The 20,828-nt window shown below is 42.7% G+C and overlaps 1 protein-coding gene across 1 annotated transcript in view; it reads left to right on the top strand.

The window, feature by feature from the left end:
* The window catches only part of grik4 (glutamate receptor, ionotropic, kainate 4), a 147,167-nt gene that overhangs the window by 50,247 nt on the left and 76,092 nt on the right, over positions 1-20,828 (top strand). Inside the window, exons 5-6 of the mRNA XM_060847029.1 lie at positions 5,392-5,570; positions 12,219-12,272. Coding sequence (XP_060703012.1) covers positions 5,392-5,570; positions 12,219-12,272 — 233 coding nt within the window. The remainder of the gene's footprint in view (positions 1-5,391; positions 5,571-12,218; positions 12,273-20,828) is intronic.

Genomic DNA, 20,828 nt, shown 5'->3' with positions numbered 1-20,828 from the left:
TTTGGGGCCCTGGATGGAGGTGAGGGAAGTGGTGTGCCGACATGTTTGCATCTTTTACAGTTGCAGGAGAACTTGCCAGAGGGTTTGGGTGGTTAGTAGGCGTGATGAAACAAACCAAGGGAATAGTCCTTGTGGAAGGCAGAGAGGGGTGAGGAAGGGAAGATGTTCTTGGTGAGATGGGGTTTATTTGGAGTTGGCAGCGGTGTTTGAGAATGATATGTTGGATGCGTAGACTGGTGGGGTGAAAGTGAGGACAAACACAACTGGACGATAGAGAAGGTAGTGGTGAGCTGCCTTCTTGAACTGCTATAGTCCTTGAGGAGAAGGCATACCTGCAATGCAGTTAAGAAAGGAGTTTCATGATTTTGAACCAGCAACAGCAAAGGAGAGGTGATATATTTCCAAGGAGAAAGAGAGGACTGCAGATGCTGGAGATCAGAGCTGAAAATTTTTCGAGCGACACATTTTCAGCTCTGATATATTTCCAAGTCAGGATGGTGAGTGTCTTGGAGGTGAACTTGCAGGTGGTGGTGTTTACTTGTATCTACTGCCCTTGTCTTCCTAGGTGGTAGCAGTCATGAGTTTGGAAAGAGCTGTTGGAGGAAACTTAGTGAGTTATAGCAATGCATCATGTAAATGGTGCACACTGCTGTAACTGAGCATCAGTGGCGAAATGAGTGAATGCTGAAGGTGACGGATGAGGTGATGATCAAGTGGACTGCTTTAATCTAGGTGGTGTCAAGTTTCATGAGTATTGTTGGGGCTGCACTCATCCAAGTAAGTAGACAGTATTCTATCACACTCCTGTCTTTTGCCTTGTTGATGGTGGACAGACATTGGAGAGATTGGAGGTGAGTTACTCACTACAGGATTCATAGTCTCTGATCTGCTCTTTAGCCACAGTATTTATACAGTTAATCCAGTTCAGTTTCTGATCAAAGGCAAACCCTTCATATGTTGACATTGGGGATCTGACCTCTCCAGGCCCTGTTTGTTCTATATTAATCATTCAGTGCCACTGTGTCTCATTTAAGTTTAAGTTTATTTCACTCAAATGCACATCTAATTTCCTTTTGAAATCATCCATTGTCTCTCCTTTTATCCCAGTTATAGGCAGCATGTTTTGTGTCATTACCAATCACTGTAAAAAAGTTCTTCCTCAGCCTATTGAAGAGGCTTCTTAGGGATAGGATTTACACACGTTTGGAAAAGGTTGGCCTAATTAGGGATAGTCAGCTTGGCTTTGTGCAGGATAGGTCATGTCTTACTTACTTGATTGAATGTTTTGAGGAAGTGACAGAGGTGATTGACGAGGGTAGAGCAGTGGATGATGTTTACATGGATTTTAGTAAGGCATTCAACAAGATTCCTCATGGTAGGCTCATCCAGAAAATTAAGATGCATAGGATCCATGGTGAATTGACAGCATGGATTCAGAATTGACTTGGCGAAAGTGAGGGCTGCAGATGTTGGAAATCAGAACGGAGAGTGTGGTGCTCGAAAAGCACAGCAGGTCAGGCAACATCCGAGGACCAGACAAGTTGATGTTTCTGGCAAAAACCCTTCATCAGGAATGAGGCTGTGAGCGAAGGGACTGGAGAGATAAATGGGAGGAGGAATAGGGCTGGAGAGTGCGATAGATGGGGGGAGTAATGGTGATAGGTCAGAAGAGAGGGTTGAGCAGATAGGTGGGAAAGAAGATGAACAGATAGGACAGGTCATGAGGGTGGTGCTGAGTTAGAAAGTTGGATCTGGTGGGGAGAGGGCAAATGAGGAAACTGGTGAAATCCACATTGATGCCATTGGGTTGGAGGGTCCTGAGGCGGAAGGTGGTGATGGAGGAGGCCCTGGACCTGCAAGTTTGTGAGGGAGTGGGGAAGGGAGATGAAATGTTCCACCACTGGGTGGTGGGATTGGTTGGTGCGGGTGTCCCAGAGATGTTTTCTGAAGCGCTCTGCGAGACTGCGTCTGGTCTTCCCAATGTAGATGAGACTACATCAGAAGCAACGGATACAGTAAATGATGTGTGGAAGTGCAGGTGAAACTTTGATGGATGTGGAAGGTTCCTTTGGGGCCTTGGACAGAGGTGAGGGGGGAGGTGTGGGCACGGAGTTTGCAATTCCTGCAGTGGCAGGAGAAGGTGCCGGGAGGAGACAGTAGGTTGGTGGGGGGCTTCGACCTGACAAGGGAGTCGTGGAGGGATCAGTCTTTACAAAAGGCAGATCAGGGTGGGGAGGGAAATATTTCCCTGGTGGTGGGGTCCATTCGTAGGTGGCAGAAATGGCAGAGGAAGATGTGATGTATACGGAGGTTGATGGGGTGGAAGGTGAGGACTGTGGAGGGGGGGGGGTGGGGTGTTCTGTCTTGTTGTGGTTGGAGGGGTGGGGTTTGAGGGCAGAGGTGTGGGAAGTGGATGAGACGCGCTAGAGGGCATCATCAATTTGGAATAAGGGATGGCATTTTTACAGGAGGCAGGATGGGAGGATGTGTAGTCCAGGTAGCTGTGGGAGTCAGTGGGTTTGTAGGAGACATCAGTGTTGAGTCATCACTATTGATGGAGATGGAGAGGTCCAGGAAGGGGAGGGAGGTGCCTGAGATGGTCCAAGTGAATTTCAGGTCGGGGTGGAATATATTGGTGAGGTTGCTGAACTGTTCAGCCTCTTCATGGGAGCACAAGATGGCACCGGTGCAATCATCAATGTAGCGAGGAAAAGATGGGGAATGGTGCCAGTGTAAATGCGGAAGATGGACTGTTCCACATAGCCGACAAAGAGACAGGTTCAGAATTGACTTGTCTATAAAAGGCAGAGGGTAGTGGTGCAGGGTGTTTTTTAGGCTGGAGGTCTGTGGCTAGTGGTGTTCCAGAGGGATCTGCACTAGGACTCTCCTGTTTGTGATATATAAATGAATTGGATGAAAAATTAGATGGATTAGTAAGTTTACAACAAACAAAAAGACTGGTGGAGTTGTGGATACTGTAGAAGGTTGTCAAAAGATATAACGGGATATAGATCAGTTGCAGATAAGGGTGGAGAAATGCCAGATGGTGTTTAATCCAGGTAAACATGAAGTGCTACACTTTGGGAGATCAAATGTTAAGGAAAGGTATACAGTTAATGGCAGGACCCTGAACAACACTGATGCACAGAGGGATGTTGGGGTTTGAATCCACAGCTCCCTGAAAGTGACCATGCAACTAGATAGGGTGATAAAGAAGGCATATGGCAAGCTTGCCTTTATTGGTCAGGGAATTGAGTACAAAGTCAGAAAGTCATGTTGCAGGTTTATAAGTCTTTGGTTAGGCCACACGTAAGAGTATTGCATTCAATTCTGGTCACCACATTACAGGAAGGATTTGGAGGCTATGGAGAGGGTGCTGAAGAAGTTTACCAGGATGCTGCCAGGATTAGAGGGTATGAGCCAAAAGGAGAGGCTAGAAAAACTCAGGTTGTTTTCTATGGAGTGGTAGAGGCTGAGGGGAAATTTGATAGAACTTTATAAAATGATTAGATGCATAGACAGGGTTGACAATCAGAATTTTTTACCCAGAGTTGAAATGTCTAAAACTAGAGGGCATACATTTAAGATGAGAGGGGGAAAGTTCAAAAGAGTTGAGAGGAACAATTTTGATGAGGTTCCCACAGTAGGCTATTGCACAAAATACGGAGGCATATGATTGAGGGTGATTTAGCGGTCTGGATCAGAAATTGGCTAGCTGAAAGAAGACAGGGTGGTGGTTGATGGGAAATGTTCATCTTGGAGTTTAGTTACCAGTGGTGTACTGCAAGGATCTGTTTTGAATCCACTACTGTTGGTAATTTTTATAAATGATCTGGATGAGGGCATAGAAGGATGGGTTAGAACATTTGCAGATGATACTAAGGTCAGTGGAATTATGGACAGCACTAAAGGATGTTGCAGGTTACAAGAGACACAGATAAGCTGCAGAGCTGGACTGAGGGGTAGCAAATAGAGTTTAATGCAGAAAAGTGTGAGATGATTCATTTTGGAAGGAGCAACAGGAATAAATACTATTGGGCTGATGGTAAGATTCTTAGCAGTGTAGATGAGCAAAGAGATCTCGGTGTCCATGTACTTAGATCCCTGAAAATTGCCTCCCAGGTTAATTGAGTTGTTAAGAAGGCATACGGTCTGTTAGCTTTTATTGGTGGAGGGATTGAGTTTCGGAGCCATGAGATCATGTTGCAGTTGTACAAAACTCTGCTGTGGCTGCACTTGGAGTATTGTGTACAGTTCTCGTAACCCCATTATAGGAAGGATGTGGTAGCTTTGGAAAGGGTTCAGAAACAATTTACTAGGATGTTGCCTGGCATGGAGGGAAGGTCTTATGAGGAAAGGCTGAGGGACTTGAGGCCGTTTTCGTTTGCGAGAATAAGGTTGAGACGTGACTTAATTGAGACAGATTAGATAGGGTGGACAATGAGAGCCTATTTCCCAGGATGGTGATGGCTAGCATAAGGGGATGTAGCTTTAAATTAAGGGGTAATAGATATAGGACAGATGTCAGAGGTAGTTTCTTTACTCAGAGAGTAGTAGGGGCGTGGAACGCCCTGCCTACAACAGTAGTAGACTCGCCAACTTTAAGGGCATATAAATGATTATTGGATAAACATATGGATGAAAATGGAATAGTGTAGGATAGATGGCCTTCAGGTTGGTTCCGCAGGCCGGTGCAACAGCGATGACCAAAGGGCCTGTACTGGACTGTAAATGTTCTAAGTTTTTTCCAAAGACTTGTATCTTGTACACACTGCCAGGGGGAACAGTGGAAGCAGATATGATCGGGGCATTTAAGAAACCTTAAGATAAGCACCTGACTATGTAAGGAATAGAGGGATATGGACCAAGGGCAAGCAGAAGAGATTAGTTTAATCTTGCTGAAGATCCCATTCATGTGCTGTACAGTTACATTCAATCCCCTCCAGTCCCATGCTTAAAACCTTAAATCTGTGTCAACTTGTTCTAGTACTATCAGCCAATGGAGCAACATATCTAAAACTGTCAGAATCATGTACATTGTGATCAAATCAGCCCTTAATTTCCTTTGCTCCAAGGAGAAGAAAACCAGTTTATCCAGTTAACCTTTGTAGCTAAAGTCCCATATCCCTGGAACACTTCTAGTACATTTCCTCTGCCTTTTTCTAGGACTCTCATCTCTTTCCTTAGATTGGTAAAAACAATTGGATGCAACAATCAAGTTTGTGGTCTGACCAGACCTTTATAGCTTCAGCATATCTATTGGGTATTCATACTTTTGCAGATAAAATTCCCTCTGAAGAGAAAGAAATTCCATTTCAATTTAATGTGGGTTTAGTTGTACATATGGATTTATTCTGGAAAAAAAACTCTTGCTCTCTGATTTTGTTACAGGCCTCTTGAATTTGGAGAAACTATTACGCCAGTTTCTTATTTCCAAGGACACTTTGTCAGTCCGAATGCTGGACCAAAGTCAGGATTCAACACCTGTGTTGAAGGAAATTCGAGATGATAAAATTGCAACAATAATTATTGATGCCAGTACTTCAGTGTCACAATCCATCCTTCGCAAGGTATGTTCAGCAAAGTTGCTAGACTCTGATCACCAAGAGTTTTAATAATTAATGAATGGTTCAGATAAGTAACCTAATTGCTGTAATTGAGTTGTTTAGATTGATTATTCACTCATTTCTATTATAAGACTGCGGAATATTGCTATTTCATACCATTCAATGTATGAACAAGTCGCGCTGAAAGGCAGTAACAAAATTAAATCCCATAATTTTTCAGAATCAGATTCCCCACTGTCCCCATCCCTCCAAATCCACATACCTCAAAGTAATCCTTTCCTTTCAACAAACCTGACCATCCAGCAAGCTGGGGTATCCGGTTTTTAGAGAATGACATAGTCGTAGAGTTTTTGCAGCAGGCAAAGAGGCCCTTCAGCCCAATATATCTGTGTCGGTCATCAAACATCGATCTATTCAAATCCCATTTTCCAGCCTTTAGAGAAATAGAAACATACGGTAGAGGAACAGGAGTAAGTCATTTGGCCTTTCAAGCCTGGTCCTCCATTCAGTATGACCATGACTGACCATCCAATCAGTACCCTTTTCCCACTTTGTAACTTTAGTCCTAAGAACAATATCTGCATTTTTTTTAAAAGTAACAAAAACCGAAATTGCTGGAAAAGCTCAGCAGGTCTGGTAGCATCTGTGCAGAGAAAGCAGAGTTAATGTTTTGGATTGAGCGAATCTTCCTCAGAACTTGAAAGTCTTCAATATTTGGACTCAACAGTTCCCTATGGCGGAAAATTCCATCATGCTTGCCACTTTCTGCATAAAGAAATTTCTCATCATCTTTGATCTAAATAGTAGACCCATGATCCTTGGACTGAGTCCCCTGTACCTGGGCTCCCCCACCACAGGAACATCTTTCTGTGTATATACTATCTAGCCCTAATAGAATTTGAAAGGTTTATTTGAAATCCACCCTCATTCTTTCAAACTCCAGTGAATATAGTCCTAACCAATCCAGTCTCTCTTCATACTTCACACCTACCATCCCAGGAAACAGTTTGGTAAATCTTCATTGCACTCTTTCCATCGTCAAAAATATCCTGTCTCATATAGGGAGAACAAAACTACACACTATACTCTAGGCTTGGCCTCACAAATGCAGAATACAATTGCAGCAAAATGTCCCTGCTCCTGACTTCTCGCCATGAAGGTCAACATACAATCTGCTGTCTATTTTTGCTACCAAAGTGAATAACCTCACTTTTATCCATATTATACTGCATGCCATGTATTTGCCCACTTACTTAACTTGTCCAAATCACAATGAAGCTCATCTGCATTCCTCCCCACAGCATACCCTTTCATCCAGCTTTGAGTCACTTGCAAAATGATAGGTAATTTCCTCATCCACATCATTAATACATATTGTAAATAGGTGGAATCCAAGCACTAGTCCTTGCGGAACCCTAAAAGTCATAGCTTGGCTCTTGGGAAATAACCCTTTTCATTCTGCTGTTTGTTTCATGGCTGCCAGCTGGTTCGCTATCAATTTCAATGCAAGACTTCCAGTTCCATGCACTTTAGGTTTACATGCTAGTCTCTTATATTGAAATTTATCAAAAGCCCTTCTGAAAATCCAAGTACAGCACATCTGCTGGCTCCCCCTTACCCACTCCACTAGTTAGATCCTGAAGAGGTTTCAGCAGATTTGTCAAGAATGGCTTCCCTTCTTTAAATCCATCCTGACTCTGTCTGATTCTGTTCATATCTTCCAAGTGCTCTGCTATTACGTCTTTTATAATGGCCTCTATTTTTTTTCCCATTAATGACGTCAGGCTAACCAGACTATAATTCTCTGTTTTCTCTTTGCTACCTTTCTGAAATAGTGGGGTAACATTAGTTACCCTCTGATCCACAGGAACTGTTTTAATTTGTAGAATTTTGGAAGATGACCACCAGCATATCTATTTCTAGGATTATTTCCTTAATTACTCTGGGATGAAGGCTATCATGCCGTGGGTAATGGCCAGCTTTCACTTTCTTGAGTTTCCCCAATACCATTTTGATACTAATATGATTTTTCTTTCAGTTCTTGCTTCCATTTAGACACTGTGCTCCACCATATTTTTGGGATGCTATTTGTGTCTTCCTTTATGAAGACGTACTAAAGTATTTAATTGCACTGCCACCTTTGTTTCCCATTATAAATTTCCCTGCTTCTAACCGTAGAAAACCTGCATTCATCTTTACTAATCTTTTTCTGTTCACCTACTTATATTTGGCCTGTACCCTGGTGATTCAAGCCCTCAGCTAAATAGTTCTTAAATTCTTGAGGATTCCTGCCTCTAAAAGCCTTTCAGGCTGTGAGTTTTCCAACTCTCCGAGTGAAAACAGAAGTCCTCAAATCCCCTTTAATGCTGTTGATCATTAAAATTGCCCTGATTATTGATCGCTTTGGAAATGTGGGATTGAGATGTCATAGCCATTACAGAAAGTTGGCTGAGGGATAGATAGAACTTCAGCTCAATGTTCTGGGTCTAAGGTGCTATAGAAAGGATAAAAAAGGAGGCAAAACAGGAGGGGAAGTGGCACTTATGATTAAATAAAATATTACTGCTGTAACTCAGGAAGATAATTCCGAAAAATAATCTCGTGAAAATTTATGGCTTGAAACTCGAAATAAGAAAGGGATGGTTGCCTAGGTGGGATTGTACTATAGACTCCCCAGTAGTCAGAGAGAAATTGAGGAACAAATATACAGAGATATCTCAGATATATGTAAGAATGAGGTTGAAGTAGTAGGTGATTTTAATTTTCCAAACATTTGACTGGCACTACTATAGTGTTAAAGGATTGGATGGTTAAGAATTTGTTAAATGTGTTAAGAAAATTTTTTCTATCAATCTTTAGGTGTTCCTACTAGAGATGGAGTAAAATTTGACCTTCTCTTAGAAATAAGGCAGGGCAAGTGACAGTAGGGAAACGCTTTGGGACTAGTGATCGTAATTTGATTTGTTTTAAAATATTCGAGGAGAAAGTGAGGTCTGCAGATGCTGGAGATCAGAGCTGAAAATGTGTTGCTGGAAAAGCGCAGCAGGTCAGGCAGCATCCAAAGAACAGGAGATTCGACGTTTCGGGCATGAGCCCTTCTTCAGGAATGAGGAAGGGCTTATGCCCGAAACGTCAAATCTCCTGTTCCTTGGATGCTGCCTGACCTGCTGCGCTTTTCCAGCAACACATTTTCAGCTTTGTTTGAAAATAGTTATGGAAAAGGTTAAGCCTTCCATAAAAATTAAAGTAAGGCAAATTTTAATGGCATGAGACAAGAACTTTCAAAAATTGATTGAAGTAGGCTATTTGTAGATAAAGGGACGTCTGATTAATGGGAAGCTTTCAAAAGTGTGGTAATGAGTTCAGAGTCATTATGTCCCTGTTAGAATGAAAAGTAAAGCTAGTAGGATTAGAGAACAATGGATAAGTAAACATATTGAAATTTGAGCTAGAATAAAAAAGAATCATATATTAGATATAAACAACTGAGTTCAAATGAATCTCCTTTTTTTTAAAAATTCATTCATGGGATGAGGGCATCTCTGGCCAGGCCAACCCTTCAGCTAATTTAACCAAACACACAGAAAAGCTCACCTCGTCTCATAATCTGTTAAAGTATGAGTTACAGGGAATTCCTAAATTCCAGTATTTAAAGAGAAAAATGACAATTTCATTCTTTAACTCGAAAAGTCAACATTAAGCAACAACTATTTACAACTCTAAGCCTTCTTTGTCTTCAAGATTTGTTAGCTACCTCCCATTCTGTAACAATATACTGATCCGATAAAGCACCTATTAAATTTACAGCAAATCAATTTTCAAAATCAGAAAACAGCTGTCGTCCTCCTCTATTTGTAGATCTCCCTGGCTTGTCTTCAGTCTTCTGCTGTACAGATTTTTCATATGTAAACGGTACCTTTTAAGAGAGATGGTTTTTGGACTGTCTGACAATGGCAAGTAGTGCTGTTTCTCTGGCTAACTGTCCAAAATGCCTGCATTTTATACCCCAAACAGTCGGATTGTCTGATTGGTTTAATGTTGCCAAAACAGTAAGTTCAAATTCAATTGGATTTAGTAGATTGGGGCATAATTTAAACTGATTGGTTAAATTTGAACTGCCGTGAAAACAGCAAGGTATCTAGGTTACAGCCAAAATATTATTTCTTTCAATTGTCCAGTATACTTTGTGCCTGCTAGCTGCTTGTCAGCTTTCAACTCTCTCTTAAAGGTACAGTACACACCTTCAAGTTCATAACACTTGCCTCCTTAAGAAAAAATGAACCATCATAATGAAAAGATGGCTTTTTTTTTAATTCTTAACCCCGTTACCATGAAATACATAGGACATTAATCTAAGTTCATTTTAACTTCTACACACATCACATATATTATAATGACATTTGTTTAATCTTGCCTTTCTTTATCCAATAAATCCGTGATAATGCATCTACTATCACATTTTTACGATCCGTAACATGTACAATTTGTAAATCTGTAACATAAGACTCCAGTGAAATAGTCTCATATTCTTGTCTTTAAATCGTTCCAAGAATGTAAGAGGATTGTGATCCATGTACACAACCATCGCCGGCACATTGTTCATCACTTAAACACAAAATGTTGTAAGGCCAGTACCAAAATCAATAATTCCTTTTTGATTGTAGAGTATTTTCTCAGGTGGATGTTGAGTTTCTTTGAAAAGTAATCAACTGGCAGTTCAATTCCATCATCATCTTCATGTAGCAGTACAGCTCCAACTCCTATATCACTAGCATTGATTACAACTTTGAAGGGTTTCAAAAATTGGGTGTAGCTACAACTGGTGCAGTGGTTAACACTGCTTTTAAATTGTCAAATGCCCCCTGGCATTGTTATGTCCACTAAAATTTTGTGTTCCTCTTCAGCAAATCTTGTACGGTGCCACTACACTTTGAAGTTTGGAACAAACTTCCGGTGGAATCCGCTTAGTCCCAAAAATCGAAGCACCTCTTTCTTTGAGGTTTGTCATGGAAATTCCTCTAAGACCTTCAACTTTGTCTTCCTTGGGGTCAACCTTCCCTGCCCAACGTTATGTCTACCTTTGTGAATTCTGTTTTGTTTAAATTTATTAGCGGTTTTCTGGATGCTTTCACTTGTTTGCAGGAGAATTAGAGTGATTTAAAGAAGGTCTCTGACTTATTAATTGAAAGTCATACCTTTATAGCAACTGCTAAAGAAAAGGTAAACTAGTTTTCTTTAGGCTTAAATTGTTTTTTAAATTAGAGAACAGAGAGACTGCTCCTGAGCTGACGGAGTTCTGAGACTTCTTCCTAGTTTTTACATATCCAAGCTGTGCAGCTTCCTCAGAACCAAGTCACAGTTATTCCCTGCCATCTACTCATTGCTGGCTAAATCTCCATTTATACACACAATGGCTGCCATTCATCTACATTTTCTCCTCCCACAGCTTGAACTATCAGCTGTCTAAACAGGCTTTGGTGATGTAGCAATGGGGGGAGCTTGAATGCTATTATACTAAGAGAACAGCAAATTCATATTTCATAGAGCAAACTAAATCCTGGGGCAGTCCTAACCATCTGTTGTAGTACAGATAGTTACTTCAGTAAGGGCAAGCAAAGCACTTTAAGCATGGCTGTGAAACTCAGTGCCCACAGTCTGAGCTTTCATGGAAGCAAGCATGAATCACTTTACACTTGTATGAGTTTTCACTGAACCACTGAAGCATTGGATGGCTTTTGCAGCTGGTCCTGCTGGCAGTGCTGATCACCACCTCAATGGTGGAGAAAATGGGCTCAAGCTCCACAATACTGTGTTGTATTGGAGCTAGATTCCTCCTTTTCTATCTCTGCAGTATAGACCTATCTCAATGTATATGTCATCAGCATTTTCCGTTAAGCTCATATCACAGCACTTACTTGAACCCTGATATATCAAACTCATTGATCACTTAACCCTCTGGGTGAGATGGCACACAGCTATGCTTGCTCTTAGTCCTAACTGCAGCCCACTTACGTCTGGTAACTCTCCACATGCAGATTCTGACCTTATGCTTGCTAATGGTAGAAAGACGGAGAGACAAGATTAATAGATAAAAGCAAATTACTGCAGATGCTAGAATCTGAAACCAAAAGAGAAAATGCTGGAAAATCTCAGGAGGTCTGGCAGCATCTGTAAAGAGAGAAAAGAGCTGACATTTCGAGTCTAACTGACCCTTTGTCAAAGTTCTGACAAGGGGTCAGTTAGACTCGAAACGTCAGCTCTTTTCTCTCCTTACAGGTGGTGCCAGACTGGCTGAGATTTTCCAGCATTTTCTCTTCTGGACAAGATTTAAGATTTGGGCAAGAGTTGCGGGGAACATGAGGAAGAATTTCTTTTACACAACAAGTAGTAATGAGCTTGAATGTAATACCCATGAGGATAATGGAAATGAAGACAATTAGATGAACACTTCCTTGAACCATATAACCTTTCTGAGCCAAGGGGATTGAGCAGCAGGGGGAAGGAGGGGGTCCGCACTTCTTCCCCAGAAGTCACAATGGTCTCAATGTGGTTGAATGTTCTCCTTTGTGCAGTGGGTGCATCTCTGGCATGATTTTAAATTAGATTAAAAGAGAGTTGTAAAATGTATATTCATAACATCTTGTTTTCCAGGCCATGGAGTTAGGAATGACATCTGCCCACTATCATTACATCTTTACATCTCTGGTAAAGTATTATCACTCAATATAAATGTTATTTATCTGGTAAAGTGATAGAGGGTAGAAGTGAAGGAAGTAAGGCTTTAAGGATGGAGGCAGGGAAGATGGGAGCAGAAGTCCATGATGGAGAAAGCAGACATGTTAGCTTCCAGAGTCAAAAAGTGTGGAGCTGGAAAAGTACAGCCGACCAGACTGCAACCAAGGAGCAGAAGAACCAACGTTTCAAGCTTAAGCCCTTCATCAGGAATGTGGGGAAGACCCAAGTGGGCTGAGAGGTAAATGTGAGGGTGGTAGGGCTGTGAGGGAAAATAACTGGGAATGTGACAGGTAGGTGAAAGTGGTAGGTGATAGGTTGGAGAGGAGGGTGGAGGCATAGGTGGGAAGAAAGATGGACAGGTAGGACAGTTCAAGAGGACAGTGCAAGGTTGGATCTGGGATAAGGCGGGGGGGAATGGGAAATGAAGAAACTGGTTGGAGGGTCCCAAAACAAAAGATGAAGCATTCTTCCTCCAGGGGTCAGGAAGTTAGGGTTTGGTGATGGAGGAGGCCCAGGACCTGCATGTCCTTGGTGGAGTGGGAGGGAAAGTTAAAGTGTTCAGCCACAGGGCAGTGGGATTGTTTAGTGTGTGTGTCCCAGAGATGTTCCCTGAAACGTTCCGCAAGTTGGGATCCTGTCTCTCCAGTGTAAAGGAGCAATGGACACAGAAGATGACGTGTGTGGAAGTGCAAATACATCTCTGTCAGATGTGGAAAGATCCTTTGGGGCTTTGGATGGAGGTAAGGGGGTAGGTGTGAATGCAGGTTTTGCACTTCTTGCAGTGGCAGGAGAAGGTGCAAGAAGTGGAGGGTGGGTTGGTGGAGGGTGGGTTGGTCGGGGTGAGTGGGGGAAGAGGGGGGCTGGGGAGGGGGCAGGTGGGAACCTAACTATGGAGCCGCGGAGGGATTGGTCTCTCCAGAACGCAGATGGGGCGGGAAGAGAAATTTATCCCTGGTGGTGGGATCTGACTGTAGATGACAGAAATGGCAGAGGATGATGCGAATCATCCGTCCAAGACCCCAAAGGATCCTTCTGCATCTGACATAGATTTATCTGCACTTCCACACGCTCATCTACTGTGTCCGTAGCTCCCAATGTGGTCTCCTCTACATTGGTGAGACAGGCCGCCAACTTGCGGAACGTTTCAGAGAATATCTCTGAGACACACACACTAAACAACACCATCGCCCCATAGTCGAATACTTTAACTCCCCCTCCCATTCCCACTCAGTCAAGAACATAACGTCCTGGACCTCCTTCACCACCAAACCCTAACCACCCGACACTTGGAGGAAGAGCGCTTCATCTTCCACCTTGGGACCCTCCAACCACATGGGATCAATGGATTTCACTAGTTTCCTCATTTTCCCTCCCCCCACTTTATCCCAGATCCAACCTTCCAGCTCGACATTGTCCTGTTGACCTGCCCATCTTCCTTCCCATCTATCCACTCCACCCTCCTCTCCGACCTGTCACCTTCCCTCCCATCTGCATCTACCTAACACATTCCCAGCTACCTTTCCCACAGCCTCACCACCCACTCCCCATTTATCTCTCAGCCCCCTTGGCATACAAGCCTCATTCCTAATGAAGGGTCTATGCTTGAAACATTGACTCGCCTGCTCCTCGGATGCTGCCTGACCGGCTGTGCTTTTCCAGCAACACATTTATTGACACTGATCTCCAGCATCTGCAGTCCTTGCTTTCTCCATGTTAGCTTCCATGCTAGGTCAGGACTTATATAATTAAGTGGTAGGGCCCTAGGTTGTATTGTTCTAGTGGTTCAAGTACATAGACCTAGGGGTTCAGGTACATAGTTTTTTTAAAGTTGTATAATACGTGGTTAAGAAGGCATATTGCACACATGCCTTCATTGCTCAGACCATTAAGTACAGGAGTTGAGATGTTATGTTGAGATTGCATTGAACATTGGTGAAGCCAGTTTTGGGCATATTGTGTACAGTTCTGGTCACCTTGCTATAAGATGGATATTATTAAATTGGAGAGGGATCAGAAAAAATTTACCAGGATACTGCCCAGATGGGGAATTTGAGTTATAAGGAGAGGCTAGATCGACTAGGATGTTTTTCACTGGAATGTAGAAGGTTGAGGGCTGGCCTTTTCGAGGCTTATAAAATCATGAGGGGGAATGGATAAAGTGAATAGCAAAGGTCTTTTCCCTCGGTTGGAGGAGTTCAAAACTTGGGGGGCATATTTTTTAAGGTGAGAGGAGAAGGATTTAAAAGGGACCTGAGGGGAACTTCTTTCACAAAGGATGGCTTGTGTGTGGAATGAACTACCAGAGGAAGTGGTCGATGCAGGTACAGTTTCAACATTTAAAATACATTTGAACAGGTACATCTATAGAAAAGATTTAGAGAGATATGGACCAAAACTAGCAAGTGGGATTAGTTTAGTTTAGGAAACTTGGTTGCATGGACAGTTGGATCAAAGGGTCTGGGCGAGGAGCTGAGCGGAGAGGAACTTGAGAAGGTAAGAAGAAAAAAAATTTACCACGTGGACTTGGGGCCTTCGCTTCAGGAAAGCAGCCGAGTGGAGAGCATTCTGGGAAGGTGGATGATTCTGTTTCTGAATCAGAGTGGGAAACTGAAAGGTGATGTCACAGGAGGGCTGTGATTTGATTGGCTAATAAGGAGTCTTCTAAATTTGAATCTGTGCCAAATTGAATCTTGTTATTTATTGGTTGCAACTTGAATAAGCATAGATACAAAAAGTTAAAATTTCAATAATTATTCAAAAATAATTAAATAAAATAAGGCTGGTTGTTTCTGCGTCACGTGTGAGCTAGTGGACCCCATTGTGGTTCCCAATGACCATGTTGGTTGCTGGAAGAACTCCAGCTCAAAGTTGATGAACTGGAGTCTGAGCTTCAAACATTGTGACACTTCAGAGAGGGGAATGTAGGAGATTGAGGGCTGGCCTTTTCCTGGCTGCTGTATTTCAGGAGACAGTCACACCCATTAGACCAACTAACACTAATTTAGCCAGTGGTCAGGAACAGGAGGGTGTGGCAGTGAGTGAGATAGGTAGAGAGATCCATAAGGTAAAGTTGCAAGAGCCTCAGCCCTTGTCCTTGTCTAACAGATTCAAGAGTATTGCTCCCTCTGTGAATGGGAATGGGGACTGCAGGAAGAATGAGCCAACTGACTGCAGCGCCATGATGCAGAGTGCCATTCAACTGGGGGGAGAGAAGAGAAATGTGGTTGTAATTGGGGATAGTATAGTTAGAGGCAGAGGTACTGTTCTCTGTGACCAGGATCAAGAGTCCCAAAGGTTGCGTTGCCTACATGGCGCTCGAGTTTGGTGTATCTCATCTGGGCTGTACAGGAACTTGGAGTGGGAGGCTAAAGATCTAGTGGTTATGGTGCATGTAGGTACCAACAAGATCAACAAAGCTAGAGCAGAGGTTCTGCTATGGGAGTATGGACAGCTAGGAGCTAAATTAGAAAGCAGAAGCCAAAAGGTAATAATCTCTGGATTACTACCTAAACCACAAGACACATTGTTAATAAGATTAAGCAGGTAAATGTGTAGCTCAAAGATTGGTGTGGGAGAAATGGGTTTGAATTCAAGGGACATTGGCACCAGTACTGGGAAAGAAGGGACCTGTTCCAATGGGATGGTCTACATCTGAACTGTGCTGGGACCAGAGTCCGAGCGAATCACATAACTAGGGCTATAGACAAAACTTTGGGGAGGGTTCAAGTATAGGGAAAATTAGAAAACCAGAATTAAGAGGAGGTAAGAGTGCAGAGCTCAGGAGAGGTTGTTAAAATCTCCAGCACAGACAGAAATAGGACAGAGTATCTGGAAAGGATTAGCAATCAAACTTCAACCACACTGGATAAACGAATGACAATGAGAAGAGGGACGGTTAATATAGGACTGAAGGTGTGATATCTGAATGCGCGCAGTATAAGGAATAAGATAAATAAGCTTGTGGCACAGATCAAAATTGTCAGGTATAACATGGTGGCATCACGGCAAGGTGGCTGCAAGGGGATCAGGATTGGGAGCTGAATATTCAAAATGATTGGCAGGTAGGCTGAGGGGATGGGATTGCCTTATTAGTAAGAAGTGAAACTAAATCAATAGTAAGAAACAAAGTAGGGTCAGATGAAGAGCTTATGCTCAGAATGTCGACTGTCCTGCTCCTTGGACGCTGCCTGACTGCTATGCTTTCCCAGCACCACACGTTTTAATGGGTAAGATGGTATAGAATCTGTGTGGGTAGAATTGAGGAATTGCAAAGGTAAGAAAACCATAGTTGGAGTTATATACAGGTCCCCAAACAGTAGTCAGGAACTGGGGTACAAGATACACCAGGAGATAGAAAAGGTGTGTAGGAAAGGCAAAGTTACAGTGACCATGGGGGATGTCAATGTGCAGGTGGACTGGGAAAATCAGATTGGTAGTGGTTCACAAGAAAAGGAATATATGGAATGTCAATGAGATGGCTTTTTGGAGCAGCCTGTGGTGGAGCCCACTAGGGACCAGGCAATACTGGATTTAGTGTTGTGCAATGAGGCTAACTTGATGAGGGAGCTTAGGGTGAAGGAACCCTGAGGAAGCAGTGATCATAATATGATCAAACTTACTCTGTAATTTGAGAGAAAGAAGATAGAATCAGAGGCAATGGTATTTCAACTGAATAAAGGCAACTACAGAGACATGAGAGGAGAGCTGGGTAGAATTTATTGGGAGAGGAGCCTAGCAGGCGAGACAGTAGAACAGCAATGACAGGAGTTTCTGGGAGTAATTCAGGAGACACAGCAGAGATTTTTCCCAAAGAAAAAGAGGCATGGTACGGGGAAGATGAGGCAACCATGGCTGACTAGGGAAGTCAGGGATAGCATAAAAACAAAAGAGAAAGTATATAAAGTAGCAAAGAGCAGTGGGAAACCAGAGGATGAGGAAGCTTACAAAGACTAACAGAGGGAAACAAAAAAAGGAGGGAAAAGATTAAATATGAGAGTAAGCTTGCCAATAATATAAAGGGAGACTGTAGGAGTTTTTTAGATATGTAAAGGGCAAAAGTGACACAAAAGTGGACATTGGGCCATTGGAAAATGACACTGGCGAGATAGTAGCGGGGAACAAAGAAATGGCTAGGAACTGAATAATTAGTTCATGTCGGTCTTCATGGTGGAAGACACAAGTAATATCCCAAAAATTCAAGAGAGTGAGGGAGCAGAGCTGAGTATGGTGGTCATCACCAAGGAGAAGGTGCTAGAAAAACTGAATGGCCTGAAGGTGGATAAATTTACTGAACCAGTGGACTACACCCCAGAGTTCTGAGAGAGATAGCTAAATGGATAATTGAGGCGTTAGTGGTGATCTTTCAGGAATCACTAGAATCTGGGATGGTGCCAGAGGACTGGAAAATCACTAATGTAACACCTACTTAAAAAGGGAGTAAGGCAGAAGACAGAAAATTACAGATCAATTAGCCTAACCCCAGTAGAGTGGGTAAGATCCTGGAATCCATTGTAAAGGATGAGATCTCTGAATGTATGGTAAAATGTATGGTAAAACAGAACAGAGTCAGCATGGTTTCATCAAGAGGATCTCATGCCTGATAAATCTGCTAGAATTCTTTCAGAAAGTAACAAGAAGGTTAGACTAGGACTTCAGAAAAGCCTTTGACAAGGTGCCACACAGGAGGCTATTGAGTAGGATAAGGGTCCATGGTGTCAGAGGCAAGGTGCTAGCATGGATAGAAGCTTGGCTATCTGGCAGAAAGCAGAGAGTGGGGATAAAAGGGTCCTTTTCAGGATGGCAGCTGATGACAAGTGGTATTCCGCAAGGCTCAACATTAGGACCATAACTTTTCACTTTATATATTAGCATCTAGATGAAGGAACTGAGGGACAGGTAGCACTGAGGAGGCGGGAGGCTGCAGAAGGATTTAGGCAGGTTAAGGGAGTTGGCAAAAAAGTCACAGATGGAATACAGTGTGGGCAAGTGTGAGGTCATGCACCTTGGTCAGAAGAATAGAGGCATGGACTATTTTCAAAAATGGAGAGAAAACTCAGAAATCTGAAGTGCAAAGAGACTTGGGAGTTCTAAGCTAGGATTATCTCAAGGTAAACTTGCTAGTTGAGTTAGTAGTTAGGAAAGTAAATGCAATGATGGCATTTATTTTGTGAGGACTTGAATATAAAAGTAGGGATGTACTTCTGAGGCTCTATAAGACTCTGGTCAGACCACATTTGGAATATTGTGGGAAGTTTTAGGCCCCATACCTCAGGAAGGATGTAATGGCCCTGAAGCATGTTCAGAGGAGAGTCACAAGAATGGTCCCAAGAATGAACCGCGTAACATATGAGGAACGTTTGAGGACTCTGGGTCTTTATTCGATGGAGAAAATGAGGACTGCAGATGCTGGAGATCAGAGCTGAAAATGTGTTGCTGGATAAGCGCAGCAGGTCAGGCAGCATCCAAGGAGCAGGAGAAGAAGGGCTCATGCCCGAAACGTCGATTCTCCTGCTTCTTGGATGCTGCCTGACCTGCTGTGCTTTTCCAGCAACACATTTTCAGCTCTATATACACGATGGAGTTTAGAATGATGAGGTGAGATCTACTTGAAACTTATAAAATACTGAATAGCTTGGACAGAGTGGATGTTGGGAAGATGTTTCCATTGGTAGGAGAGACTAGGACCTGAGGGTGCAGACTTAGAGTAAAGGGAAGACCTTTAAGAACAGAGATAAAGAGAAACTTCTTCAGCCAGAGAGTGAGGTGAATCTATGAAATTCATTGCCACAGAAGACTATGGAGACCAGGTCATTGAGTATATTTCAGACTGAAATAGATAGTTTCTTGATTGTAAAGGAGATCAAGGGTTACGGGAAGAAAGTGGGAGAATGGGGTTGAGAAACTTACCAGCCATGATTGAATGGTGGAGCAGACTCAATGAGCTAAACGGGCTAATTTCTGCTCCTCTGCCTTGTGGTCTGTTGCCGTGCTGGATGACACTATGACTCTAAGTATGAAGACAATGCCATCATTGCCAATTATGGTGGAATTTATTGCTCATTCCTAATTCCCGTCAGCCTCCTCAGTTCCAAATGAAAATAATCCCAGCCCACCCAATCTTTCCTTATACCTGCATTTTTCTAGTTCTGGTAACATCCTTGTAAATCTCCTTTGTAACCCCTATGGTGCTTTCCTTTTTTGTGCTACATCCTTTCTATAATGAAATGAGCAGAGTCACACACAGTTCTCAAGTCATGGTCGAGCTCATATATTATAGAGCCTCAGTGTAAATTCCCTGCCGTATGTTCTGTACCTCAGCTAAATAGTCTCTCTTCAAGAGACTACATATGGTAGAATCATATGTAGACTGGACATTGGCAGAAAACTTCTCCTAAAGTATATGTAATCTATATCCAGAAATAGTACATGCCATTTTGGATGGGGAATAATGTACATTGAGAAATCAGTATTGGTTAATTGATTAGTTGATGATTGGATGAAAGGACGGGGGCATTCTGGCAAAGTTTGCCACTGACACAAAGTTAGGCGGACAGGCAGGTAATTCTGAGGAGGTGGGGAGGCTGCAGAAAGATTTAGACAGTTGAGGAGAGTGGTCTAGGAAATGGCTGATGAAATTCAACGTGAACAAGTGTGAGGTCTTGCACTTTGGAAAAAAGAATACAGACATGGACTATTTTTTAAACGATGAGAAAATTCATAAAGCCAAAGAAAAAAGGGATCTGGGAGTGCTAATCCAGGATTCTCTAAAGGTTGATTTGCAGGTTGAGTCCATGATTAAGAAAGCAAATGTAATGTTCTTTATCTCAAGAGGGTTGGAATATAAAAGCACCGTTGTGCTACTGAGACTTTATAAAGCTCTGGTTAGGCCCCATTTGGAGTACTGTATCCAGTTTTGGGCCCCATACCTCAGGAAGGACATACTGGCACTGGAGCGTGTCCAGCGGAGATTCACACGGATGATCCCAGGAATGGTAGGCCTAACATATGAACAGCTGATGATCTTGGGATTGTATTCATTAGAGTTTAGAATGTTGTGGGGAGGTCTAATAGAAATTTACAAGATAATGCATGGCTTAGAAAGGGTGGACACTGGGAAGTTGTTTATCGTTAGGCGAGGAGACTAGGACCCATGGGCATAGCCTTAAAATTAGAGGGTCAATTTAGAACAGAAATGAGGAGACATTTCTTCAGCAAGAGAGTGGTGGGTCTGTGGAATTCATTGCTACGGAGCGCAGTGGAGGCCGGGACGTTGGGTGTCTTCAAAGCAGAGATTGATAAATTCTTGATCTCACAAGGAATTAGAGGCTACAGGAAGAGTGCGGGTAAGTGGAATTGAAACACCCATCGGCCATGATTAAATGGCGGAGTGGACTCAATGGGCTGAATGGCCTTGCTTCCACTCCTATGTCTTATGGTCTTATGACTGAATAAAAATGAAATCTAAAATAAAAGCAGAAAGCATTGGAGAAACTCAGGTTTGGCAGCATCTGTATAAAGAGGAAGAGA

The sequence above is a fragment of the Hemiscyllium ocellatum genome, chromosome 29 (genome assembly GCF_020745735.1).
Source record: "Hemiscyllium ocellatum isolate sHemOce1 chromosome 29, sHemOce1.pat.X.cur, whole genome shotgun sequence".
Taxonomy (NCBI): Eukaryota; Metazoa; Chordata; class Chondrichthyes; order Orectolobiformes; family Hemiscylliidae; genus Hemiscyllium; species Hemiscyllium ocellatum.
Note: the sequence above shows the minus strand (reverse complement) of the source record. Positions and strands in the feature narration are given on the sequence as shown.